General features: G+C 59.7%; 1 protein-coding gene across 2 annotated transcripts in view; it reads left to right on the top strand.

Moving 5' to 3' along the window:
* Positions 1–12,245, top strand: part of eml3 (EMAP like 3) — a 31,518-nt gene that overhangs the window by 6,892 nt on the left and 12,381 nt on the right. Inside the window, exons 2-13 of one of the 2 annotated variants that reach the window (XM_088609030.1) lie at positions 945–1,121; positions 1,243–1,360; positions 2,333–2,833; positions 3,914–4,036; positions 4,709–4,737; positions 5,558–5,593; positions 6,556–6,676; positions 7,357–7,506; positions 8,207–8,276; positions 8,702–8,812; positions 10,006–10,101; positions 11,018–11,152. In XM_088609030.1, the coding sequence (XP_088465156.1) occupies positions 945–1,121; positions 1,243–1,360; positions 2,333–2,833; positions 3,914–4,036; positions 4,709–4,737; positions 5,558–5,593; positions 6,556–6,676; positions 7,357–7,506; positions 8,207–8,276; positions 8,702–8,812; positions 10,006–10,101; positions 11,018–11,152 (1,667 nt within the window). The remainder of the gene's footprint in view (positions 1–944; positions 1,122–1,242; positions 1,361–2,332; positions 2,834–3,913; positions 4,037–4,708; positions 4,738–5,557; positions 5,594–6,555; positions 6,677–7,356; positions 7,507–8,206; positions 8,277–8,701; positions 8,813–10,005; positions 10,102–11,017; positions 11,153–12,245) is intronic. The other variant, XM_088609031.1, reaches the window with a different exon arrangement.

The raw sequence follows: 12,245 nt of genomic DNA, 5'->3' as shown, positions 1-12,245 counted from the left end.
GAGTGTGTGAGAGGTTACAGAGGCTGTGGGAATGTGAGCTGGGAAGCGGATCCGCTGGGCTGTCTGTGCCGGGGGCCAGGAGCACGGGAGAGAGAGGGGGGGGGCTGGGAGGGGAAGGTGCTGAAGGCGATGAGGGGAGTGGCGAAATCCGGTCAAACTCGTTCCCTTGTTCCTGCTGCCTGCAACTGAATAGTCCTGAAGAGCTTGATCCTTATGGGAGGGGTGCTCCCCCTCTCTGATTGGCTGTCCTCTCTCCCAGCCCCTCTCTGATGGGCTGCCCTCTCTCTGATTGGCTGTCCTCTCTCCCAGCCCCTCTCTGATTGGCTGTCCTCTCTCCCAGGCCCATTCTGATGGGCTGCCCTCTCTCTGATTGGCTGCCCTCTCTCCCAGCCCCTCTCTGATGGGCTGCCCTCTCTCTGATTGGCTGCCCTCTCTCCCAGCCCCTCTCTGATGGGCTGCCCTCTCTCCGATTGGCTGTCCTCTCTCCCAGCCCCTCTCTGATGGGCTGCCCTCTCTCCGATTGGCTGTCCTCTCTCCCAGCCCATCTCTGATGGGCTGTCCTCTCTCCGATTGGCTGTCCTCTCTCCCAGCCTCTCTCCGATTGGCTGTCCTCTCTCCCAGCCCATCTCTGATGGGCTGCCCTCTCTCCGATTGGCTGTCCTCTCTCCCAGCCCATCTCTGATGGGCTGTCCTCTCTCTGATTGGCTGTCCTCTCTCCCAGCCCCTCTCTGATGGGCTGCCCTCTCTCTGATGGGCTGCCCTCTCTCCCAGCCCCTCTCTGATGGGCTGCCCTCTCTCCGATTGGCTGTCCTCTCTCCCAGCCCCTCTCTGATTGGCTGTCCTCTCTCCCAGGCCCATTCTGATGGGCTGCCCTCTCTCTGATTGGCTGTCCTCTCTCCCAGCCCCTCTCTGATTGGCTGCCCTCTCTCTCTCTGCGCGTGTAGAAGACGTCTCGGCGGGCAGCAGCGTGGGCTTCCCCGACCGGCTGTCCCTGATGGAGGTGCGCCTGCAGGCGCAGGAGGACGAGATCACGCTGCTGAAGTCCTCGCTGGCGGACGCGCTGCGGCGGCTCCGGATCTACGACCAGCAGATCCCTCTGATCAAGCAGCAGCTCATTGCAGGTACCTGCCCCTTCAGCGGGGTCCCCCCCCCGTCTCCAGACGCAGGACCCCCCCACACACACACACACACACCCCAGAGCGCGTCCCCCAGCGCTCGACTGTCGCTTCTCTCCCGGTCCAGTGAGCCCCGGCGCCGCCAGAGCCTTCAACCACGCCTGCTGCAGCGAGGGCTTCTCCGGCGCCCGCAAGCTGTCCACCAGCTCGGTCCCGGACTGCACTCGGCACCTCCCTGCTGCAAGGTACCCCGAGGGGGCGGGGCGGGGCGGGGCGGGGCGGGAAGGGGCAAGACAGGAGGTGGGCGGGGTGGGTGAGATGGGGCGGGACAGGAAGGTGTGGGTGGGACAGGAAGTGGGCGGGGCAGGTGAGATGGGGGGCGGGGCAGGGAGGGGTGAGTCAGGAAGGGGGCAGGGTGGGGCGAGACAGGAAGTGGGCTGGGTTGGTGAGATGGGGCGGGACAGGAAGGTTTGGGTGGGGCAGGAAGGGGCGGGGCAGGGCGAGATAGGAGGCAGGGCAGGAAAGTGTGGGTGGGGCAGGATGTGGGCAGGGCGGGTGGGAAGAGGCGGGGCAGGACAAGGTGGGGGCGTGGCAGGAAGCTGTGGGCGGGGCGGGTGAGATTGGGGCGGGGACAGGAAGGGGTGGGATGGGACGAGCTGGGGGGTGGGGCAGGGAGGGGTGGGACAGGTGGGGGTGCGGGGCCTTGATCTCTCTCCTCAGGAGGCACGGGGTTGGGGGGGAGGCCCCTGGGACGCCTGGACCCCCCTCCCGCAGTCCCCAAATCCTCTGAACCCAGGCTGCTGCCATCACCGCGGCTGGAGACCCCTGATTCAGGGTGACTGACTGGACTGGGGTTCCCCACGACCAGGGCCGGAGATCCCCCCCCGTTCTCAGCCGCTCATTAAGTTTGTAGCAGGCAGGGCCGCTGAGCCTGCAGGGGGCGCTGTTTCACCAGGAGCCCAATGTGCACAGCAGTAGACCCAGCTTACGCTGGCCAGTCTCGAGCCCGCCCTCGCCCTCGCCCACCCAGCGACCCCCTGCGGTCCTGCGCCTGGCGGTCACGTGGCAGGAAAACGAGCCGTCCTGGGCACCACGAGCGCGCACACTCGCAGCCCCGGTTTGCGTGTCTCCGCTCGCTTGCCGCTGTGTTGTTGCGCGTGTTGCGTCGTGCTGCTACTGTGTCTGTCTGTGTGTGTGTGTGTGGTGCCCGTTTCCAGCCGAGCGGCGAACCCGGACGAGGATGAGGAAGGAGGTCTCTCCCGCCGGAGGCAGAGGGACGCGGGCACCCAGACCGACCCCCCGCCGGAGGGCCAGCCGGCTCACCGCCCCCCCCCGGAGAAGGTCCCGCTGGCTCGGACCCGGGCCGCGCTGAGCCTGTGCCTGGAGGACGCCCTGGAGCAGCCTGGCGCGGAGGAGGAAGAGGAGGAGGAGGAGGAGGAGGAGCCCGGCGGGCACCCGGGGGCGGGGGGCCCCATGGAGGAGCCCATCCGGCCCAGCTCCTTCCCGGGGCTGCTGGGGGACCAGGGGGAGACCCGCGAGGAGGCCGGGGAGCCGCCGGGGCCCAGCGCCGCCCCCCAGCAGCAGGACCCCACGCCGGCCAGGACCGAAGGCTGCCCCCCCAGGAAGGAAGCGGCGGCCCCCACCTCCTCCTCCTCCTCCTCCTCCAGCCCCAAGGCCGGCCGGCTGTCCCCGGTGCTGGAAGACGGGAAGAAGACTCTGTGCGTCCCTCCTGCCGTGTCCCCCCCCCTCCCCCTCCCGCCCCCACCCTCACACCCTGCATGGCTTGTGGAGTCCTCCTCCCCCCCCCCCCCCCCCTCGCCTCGTGATTCAGCTTTGCTCGCTCCGCGCTCCCCCCTTCCTCTTTCTTTTTCCACACGTGACACCCCTTCCTCTTCTTTCTCACGAGTCACGCTGAGAGCCGACTCGCCCGTTTGAGCCGTAACGCTGCAGGGCGCAGGGCGGGACGAGCACCAGCGCCACCTGCTGGTCGGCAGAGCGCCACTGCGCACGTTTGCCCGATTTCCACGTGACGTGGCCGTCTCCCCTCGGGGGGGAGAGCCCTGTGAGGCCCAGTGCAGCGTCCTGCTTCGCTGCTGAGAGCTGCATCGATTGATTGATTGATTGATTGATTGATTGATTGATTCTTGAATAATCATCGCTAACGTGTGGAAGAACACCTGAGGGCCAGGTGCGCAGGTCTGACGGCGTGATGACCCGCACGGGGCCGGCGAACCGGTCGCGGTATTAGTCCAACACCGGCAACGCAAGGGGCGCACTGTGTCCAGAGTTTTAAGAACGTACCTCTGGGCCATGAGGCCATCAGGGACGCGCGCTGGTGAGAACTCCCGGCCTGCTTTGCGAACGGCGCCCCCGTGTGGCCGCGGTGAGATGGCAGTGTCTGTCGGGGCCTCTGTGGCTGAGCCCGGGCTGGGTCCATTAAGGGATCCACAAAGCGCTGGGCTCTTGAATGTTTTTAAACCGCTGTGCTTATTTTTTTCTGGGCTGCGTCCGTCTCTGCCTGGTTCTGACAATGAACGATATTAACTGTGAAATCTAACCCCCCCCCCCCCCCCCTTGCCTCTTCTCTCCGAATCAACATTAACCTGCTTGGCTTGGTGATTGAAATCCTGGTACCCCTACCGCCCTTCCCAAAGATCTCCACGCGTGTCGTCCTGCACGATCCCGGAACGCCCCCTGTGTCCCCTAACCCGTGTTCTTCTGCCGGGTGGCTGTTGGGGTGTCCTGTTCTGGCACCCCCGTGTTTGACTCTGTCTCCCCCCCTCCCGGCTCCTCGCCAGGTTCCGCCGAAACAGCTCCTCCGACAAGCTGGTGAAGGACGGGCTGGAGAAGAGCAAACAGAAACTGGGGCGCAAGGCGGCCTCCTCCACCAACCTGCTCTCGCGGTCCCCCAGCTTGGAGAGGTGAGGGGTGGCGGGGGGGGGGGGGGGCCTTGGGGTCCTGTTAACCGGGTTCGGGGGTCCCTCCAATCTGCTGTGCGGTTTTATTGTATGTAATTGTTACGGAGCATGATGAAGGCTACTGGGCAGCACAGTGGTGCAGCGGGCCCTGGGTTCTGTTCCCAACTGTCTGTGTGGAGTTTGCACGTTCTCCCTGTGTGTGTGTGCATGTCGGTGTGTGTCCTGTGAGGGACTGGTGTCCTGTCCAGGGTGTACCCCGCCGTTTCCCCCTTGCTTGCTGGGATAGGCTCCGGCTCCCCACCCCACGCCCGGCCCTGAACTGGAAGGCAGGGTTAGAAAATGACTCACACTGGACCGATTTAAAAACCAGCCACCGAGGACGAGCCCCTCATTCCAGCCTTTCGGGCCACTGGTTCTGGATCGGCGTGGGTTCTCAAAGGCCGACTAGGATTGACACCAGCCCCTCCGGGACCAGGACCCGACGCCCCCTTTTTTGAACCGATGCCCGAAAAGTGACCGACAGGCCACAGCAGGAGGACAGGACCCCTCTCTGAACACCGGGGGGGGGAGTTTTCAGAAATGAGGTGGACAAGATTAGAGAAATCTAAAACCTCTGAACGAAATTAATTTCCTTTTTTTCTTTCCCTCTCTCTCTCTCTCTGCTTGTATCCACAGCCGAGCTAAAGACCTCGTTTCCAGCTCAGGTAACGTAAAAGCTCCCTCATTCTTCCCGAAGTCGGGAAACTGAGAAAGCACCGTGTGTGGTTTAAAGATCGCTCTGCGCATTGACGATGTCCGAGGTGTGCATTCACCCCGCTGGGAGAGGGTGATTGTCGGGCTGTTCCTACTGATTAACCGACCCCCACCCACCCTGCAGGATCTAGGGCTCTGCACACTTGCAGTGCCTCGTTTTCAAACCTCAGTGTTTTGTTTTTCTTTTTAAAAAGCTCCCCTTCCGCGCGCGCGCGCGGGCGCGAACAGCTTCCAGGCACCCGCCACTCTCGGCGTAAAGAGCCGCCTCTCGCTTTGGCGCAGGAAGGGGGCGACTCCGCCCTCCTCCGGGGGGTGCAGCTCCTGCGACGCCACACCAGGCCGGCGTGGCGGAGTAGTGAAAGAGTCTCGTTTGATGGCCTCTCCCGCTGTGTTCTGCGGTTAGCGGCGCCGACAGGCGTCTCCAAGGGCTGTGGCCCTGGTGATGAATGAGCCTTTTTTTTTTCCTCCTCCCTCCCTTTCGCTGGCGAGTCTCCCCATTCTTAACCCGTGAGATCATCGGTCTCGCCCCGCGCCGCTCGAGCTCAGGAGAGAAGACAACACGCGCGTCATCGCTCTCTCTCTCTCTCCCCGGCGGCGCTGACCCGCTTTCAGACCTCGCCCAGGGATTCCTCACAGGACCTCGTTCCAGACCCCCGCCACTCTTGGTGTAAAGGAGTGTCCCCACCCCCCCCCCCACCCCCTTCTGAAACAGGCTTGCTCCTGCCGTCCTGTCGCTCCTGTTTATCCTCTGCTTTGTTTGTTTTTTAACAGGGTCTACGGGATCCAGGAGAGGGACATACAGCCAAGGTCAGAGACTGCGTTTGCTGCTGAGAAGCTCAAGCCCAAAGCAAGACAGCGTGTGTCGAGCGCTGTGTACCCCGACTTGGGGAAATCAGGGCCACGGTGGCCTGCCGGCGTGGGCCAGGCGCCAGCCCGAGACACGTGGGGCGGCACTGCACCCCCAGATAGCGCCCATATAGTGCAGAGGCCTGGGGGTCGTGTCTGCAGCTGTCCAGAGCCGCTGTCTGCAGCTGCGATAGTTCAACCGAATGCCCCCCTGCGTTTCTTACACAGTTTTGGGGGTGCACCTGCAGCCGCGGCGCTAGGTCGCCCACATTCTGTCGACCAGCACCGGGGGATCATTCTGACACCATTCTGGGGTCATCTGTGCCCTTCGGGGTGACCGTACCCCAGGTTTCTGTCTCGGCGGATGCTTATTGGAAGCCTGTCCTAAGCCCTCCCAACTTGTAGTTTTTTTAAAATAATACGCCGAGCTGGGCCCTGGGGTTTGTTTACCTTCGTCTGGTGAGTGACCGAGCCTGTCTGGAACTCTTTTAACGCTTTTGGAGGAGCTTGAAGAAGTTTTAGTCACGGCCCCCATCCGGCAGGTCGACAGTTTCCTGACGCGACTCTCCGCAGGAAGTCGGCCGGAGGGGTTATTTTCCGTGCTGCACCTTCGTGGTTGTAGGCCACATTCGCCCAGTGCCCCTCGGCTCCTTCTTCCGAAAGCCTTGTCGCACAACAGGTTTTGTTTCGGGTGTTTCCCCGTTTGGAAACGTGTGCCGTTCCAGAATTCTCTCGAGTGCCAGCCAAATAAGGGATAGAATAAAACAGGAAAGAGTTCCCGAAGGCCAGATTCTTTCTGGGGGGACATGAGTGGACAGTTTGCACACCATCAGTGAGCACAGTAGGATATGTGTACCAATGTGTTTCTTTTCTCAAGACAATTCCTTATTCGCCCCTCCCTGTCCCCCCTCGTTGGTCTACAGGCCAGTCAATCAAGATGTTCATCCGGGGACGGCCAATCACGATGTACATCCCCTCCAACATCCAGAACTACGAGGATCTCAGGATGGAGCCGCCCACAGAGAAGCTGGAGCTGGATTGGGTGTATCCTTTTTTTTATGTCCCGCCTCCCCGCTGAGGAAAAAGCGTTCTCATCTGGGGTCTCCCACTGTCCTGGCAAAACCAACATGTGGGACGGCCTTTGATGTGCTGGCCAAGTGTACAGCATTGCAGAATTAAGCCAATATAGGATGTTCTGTATGTCTGAGAATAAGGGGACAGACGCTCTCTAGAAGCCTTTGGATCCATTGTAAATCCCTTGTTTTTATCTCTAACTTTTTTTTTTGAGGTGGCACGGTGACACAGGGGTCAGTGCAATGCTGCCTCAGAGCGCAGGGGCCCTGGGTTCAACGCCTGGGGTGCTGTCTGTGTGGAGTTTGCGTGTTCCCCCTGTGTTCACTTGGGTTTCTTCCCAGAGTCCGAAGACATGCTGGGTGGTGAAAACTGGCCCTGTGTGTGTGTGTGTCCTGAGATGAACTGGTGTCCTGTCCAGGCTGTACCCTGTCTCCTGCCCCTTTCTGCTGGGATAGACTCCAGCTCCCCCACGACCTTGTGTGGGGTAAAGAACTTAGAAAACGGATGGATCTTTTTCTTGAAATCACCCCGTTATGTCGTTTGCTCTTGAAGACCCTGATCTCGACACAGGTGTGGAACTCCTATAGAGCCCCTCTGAAACTCAGGGTGCTTTTTGCCCCGCCTCCTTTTGCCTTGACTCCGCCCCGTAGTTATGGTTACAGGGGGCGGGACTGTCGCTCCAACCTGTACCTGCTGCCCTCGGGGGAGGTGGTCTATTTCATCGCCTGCGTGGTGGTGCTGTACCACATCAACCACAGGACACAGCGCCACTACCTCAAACACACCGACTGTGTGCGCTGGTCAGTATCACGGCAACAGCACCTACCTGTGCGTCCGCCTTCGTTTATCGCCTGAGTATCTGGGAGTGATTCCTGACTGATCAGTCTGAGAGAGAGAGAGCTGGGAGTGATTCCTGACTGATCAGTCTGAGAGAGAGAGAGAGAGCTGGGAGTGATTCCTGACTGATCAGTCTGAGAGAGAGAGAGAGCTGGGAGTGATTCCTGACTGATCAGTCAGAGAGAGAGAGAGCTGGGAGTGATTCCTGACTGATCAGTCAGAGAGAGAGAGAGCTGGGAGTGATTCCTGACTGATCAGTCTGAGAGAGAGAGAGAGCTGGGAGTGATTCCTGACTGATCAGTCAGAGAGAGAGAGAGCTGGGAGTGATTCCTGACTGATCAGTCAGAGAGAGAGAGCTGGGAGTGATTCCTGACTGATCAGTCTGAGAGAGAGAGCTGGGAGTGATTCCTGACTGATCAGTCTGAGAGAGAGAGAGAGCTGGGAGTGATTCCTGACTGATCAGTCTGAAAGAGAGAACTGGAGCCCAGCAGTGTGAGCCTGGCCAGTACCTGGAGGGGAGACTCCTGGGAGAGCCGAGGCTGCTGCTGGAAGAGGTTCACACACGTAGGACCAGTAGGGGGCGCTCACCCTGCGGTCTGTGTGGTCGGCTGATCTTCCAGAACCTGAGAGAGTGTTTCTGTGGGGTTTTTTTTCCCGCTTCAGCCTGGCCGTGCATCCTGACCGAGTCCGCGTGGCCTCAGGACAGAGCGCGGGGGTGGACAAGGATGGCAAGGTGAGCCCCAGCCAGCGGGTTCAGGGCTTCAGTACGGTGCTCTTGAGGACATTTCGTCTGCGCTCAGTGCGAGACAAATAAAAAGGAAATTTAGATCAGGCCTCCAAACCACCGTGTCAGAAGTCTGAGCGATATGATGTCTATTGGACAGAGCCCCCTCTGCAGATGTGTGTGTGCTTTATTACCTACAAGTTACCCCTGTCACTTTCATAATCATTTTCATGGTCCGATGGCTGTGTTTATTTGTTGTGTGTATTTTTGTTTCTGAGCAATGTTGTTTTAGCCGTCATGTGTTGTATGTTGAACCTCCTGCTGCTTCAGCGTCCCCTGTGGGGGATGAGAAGAGTACCTCAGATCGAACCGCAGGGTCTCCAGCTGCTGCTGGGTCCCTGAAAGCCCGTCCGTCTGTGTCTGTCCCCCGGCAGCCCCTGCAGCCCTTCGTCCACATCTGGGACTCGTCCACGCTGGCCACCCTGCAGCAGATCGGGACGGGCTGCTTCGAGAGGGGCGTGGGCTCCGTGGCCTTCTCGCACGCCGTGAGTGTGACCCGCACGCGTGACGCGCAGCCATGCTCGGAGCCCTAGCGCCGTGCCGGGTCGCCCTGATCGCCGAAGGACAGCTGGGTCTTCTGGTTTTCAATTAACCTTAATTGGTTAATTGGGACCGCTGTCCGGCTAATGAAGCTGGGGAGCACCGGGGTCGATTACTGAACGAACCGAGCCACTTTAGCCTTTGTCCTAGTCCCTTCGGGGTAGGTCAAAAGCAAAGAGACCTGTTGGGGTTCTCTGGGGTTCTGGGGTTTGAATTAGCCGTTATTGTAGAGACTCTCGCCCCCAGCCTCGAATGAAGCTGGGGAGCACCGGGGTCGATTACTGAACGAACCGAGCCACTTTAGCCTTGGTCCTAGTCCCTTCGGGGTAGGTCAAAAGCAAAGCGACCTGTTGGGGTTCTCTGGGGTTCTGGGGTTTGAATTAGCCGTTATTGTAGAGGCCCTCGCCCCCAGCCTCGCAACAGGAGCGCAAAACCCATCGCAGACGCGCTGCTGCCTGAAAGACTTCGCTCAGCGTCAGACACTGTCTAATATAGTCCAAGTAGCTACGGGAGCTGCGTCAGCAGGCGCAGGCTGCAGAGGAACAAGTAAAAAGTTTATTCCAGGCTGAACAGAGAAGAAAGGAAACACAGCGTTTCGGCTGTGGAGCCTTCTTCGGGGGTCAGCCTGGAATAAACCTTTTATTTGCTCCTTCACTGTCTTAATATGCAAGGCGGTCAGTCTGATAGACACTGCCTGATGTGCAGTAGGCGCAGGCAGTGAGCCAGTATGCAAGCTCATGGAAGACCTCGGGGTTGATTTTGTTTTTTTGGGGAGCAGAGCGGAGCTCCCGCAGGCGAAGAGACAAAGACGGGGAGACAGTCCCAAACGGACAGGGTCCCCCGAAAAGTTAGCAGCGCGGCTTCAGTTCAGTCCCGGCTTGGGGTGCCTGTCTGTGCGGAGTCTGCACGTTCTGCACCCTCATTTTGAGTGCTCCTGTGTCCTTGCACCCCCACCCCCACCCCCACCCCCAAAAAAAAACATGTGGACCTGGTGAGAGCAGACAGACTACTCTGACCCGGCCCCTTCATGGGGGGGAGGGGGGGGGCGGGATATTAGGGGTTAGATTCCGGCTCACTGGTACTGGCGGGAGAGAAGGCAGCTCAAGCCGGCGTGTGTCTCTCTGCGCCCTCCCTCTAGGACTCGGGGGCGTTCCTGTGCGTGATCGACGACTCCAACGAGCACATGCTGTCGCTGTGGGACTGCGCCAGGGGCTCCAAGGTGGCCGAAATTAAGGTGAGCTACCGGGACACCGACCGCAGCGGGGGTGCCTGTCACCCTGATCCCTGGGGGGCGTTCCAGGGTGTACCCTGCTTCGTGCCTGTTGCTTGCTGGGATAGGCTTCAATTGGATATTCAATTGGAAGCCAGCATGTATCCCAGCAAGCAGTGGGCACAAGGCAGGGTACGCCCTGGATGGGACGCCAGTCCATCACAGGGCAGGCGCACGCACGCACACACACACACACACACACACACACACACACACACCAGTATTCCCAGGAGCCACCTGTACCCACCAGCGTGTCTTTGGACTGTGGAAGGAGACCCACAGCAACCCACTGGGGGAACATGCAAACTCCACACAGCCAGCCCTCCCCTCCCCCACATCCGGAATCGAACCCAGGGCCCCAGAGCGGTGAGGCAGCGCCGCTGACCACAGCGCCGCCCCTGGTATTTGAGATCTCTTAGAAAAATATCTGCCGCCTTCAAAATCTCCCCCCCCCCCCACCCCGAGAGCAATTCGCACATGCGGGCGCCATGGCAACTGGGTAAATATTTTGCAAAAGAGTGAAAGTAGTTTTTCGGGGGGTGAGGTAATGTTTTTGTTGGTGATGTTTCTCCTGGGGAGAGAGATGGAGTGGCGTGCGGCACGAGAGCCTTTTCCAGAGCCGCGCAGCTGGAGAGGAAAGAGCTCAGACGAGAGAGATTGCAGAGTGGCTGGCGAAGGTGGTGGTGGTGGGGGGGTGGGATTAATTAACTCTTTCTCGCTGGGGGGGGGCAGTGTGAACTTCGTGTAGCGGCGGGACAGAGCCGGACTGAGAGCTGGGGTGTGTGGGGAGCGGACTGGCGCCTCATCCAGGCGGGGGGTACACACTGCTGGGTGTGGAGGGGATCCCCCTGACCCGTGTGTGCGCGCGTCTGCGTTGCAGAGCACCAACGAGGCCGTGTTCGCCGTGGAGTTCAACCCCAGCGACAGCAACAACATCATCACCTGCGGGAAGTCCCACGTCTACTTCTGGACGCTGAGTGGGGGCGCGCTGACCAAGAAGCAGGGCATTTTCGGGGTGAGTCTGGGAGAGAGCTGGCGCTGGAGTGTAGAGTCCCATCAGGCTGTCACACCGACCCCCCCTCCCCCACCCACCTCGCCTTCTTCCTACACCAGGAAGTGACATCAGGACGCTGCAAACATTCGGCCCCGTCTAGCCCCTTTGGTGTTCGGGTCTTATGGTAATGATGGGCCAGCCGGCTCGTTTGTTCCACGCACCCACCACCCTTTGCGTAAAGAAGCGTCTCCCCTCCTCCGATTCCAGTGCAGGTTTCCACTTGTGTTTGTTGTCCTCTGCCGACACGGAAATCATCCTTTCAGGTGGTCACTGCACTCTTGAATACTCTCATCCGGCCTCCCCCCCAGTTGCACTGCCCAAGACCAAGGAGACTGAGTTCCTCCGCGCTCTGCGTGCGGGGTGTATCCCTTTAAGACCAGGATTGCGTCTGGGTTGCATTCCTCTGGACCGATTCCAGGGCAGCGGTGTTTTTTTTTTTTAATTTTTCTGGTACAGGGCTCACTCAAAGCACCGATGACAAACTGCTCTTGCCGGTTTTTTCTTTCCGGGAGAGAGTCTCCCGCAGGATGAGTTTAGCAGAGAAGACCGAGAAGCCCGTTCCAAAACGAGGCCTCATCCGGAGCAGCGCACAGAATGCGCATTGGGGTCCATTTATCCAGCTGGGCCCTTTCGTTCCGAGGGCAACAGCTCCGGCTCACCTCGGGGGGTGAACTCCGTAACCTTCCAGTCCCCAAGCCAGAGACCCCCAGACACGGCGCCCCACTACCGTCAATTCATGTAAATCCACCGTCTGGAAAGGCACCCTGCCCCAGATGGGCCTGGCAAATACAGGCAAGTCTGGACTGGGTTGGTGGCCCCGCTGGGACCCGATCCCGTTCTGTGAAAGCGGATCGGACAAGCGCCTCGTCTAGATTGTTGGTCATTTGTCACGTTTCTGCCGATTATATGTCTGGTTGTAACCCCCCCCCATTCATGCCGGCACCAGGCGAATAGTTCATTCTGTATATATCCGTCTTTAAAAAATAATATAATCCCAAAACGAAAGATGATAGCTGGAATTATTTTTTTTTTACTTTGGGTCGTATATATGTGT

Source organism: Lepisosteus platostomus, chromosome 16 (genome assembly GCF_059453375.1).
Source record: "Lepisosteus platostomus isolate fLepPlt1 chromosome 16, fLepPlt1.hap1, whole genome shotgun sequence".
Taxonomy (NCBI): Eukaryota; Metazoa; Chordata; class Actinopteri; order Semionotiformes; family Lepisosteidae; genus Lepisosteus; species Lepisosteus platostomus.
The sequence above is the reverse complement of the archived record's forward strand: the minus strand, read 5'-3'. Positions and strand labels throughout refer to the sequence as shown.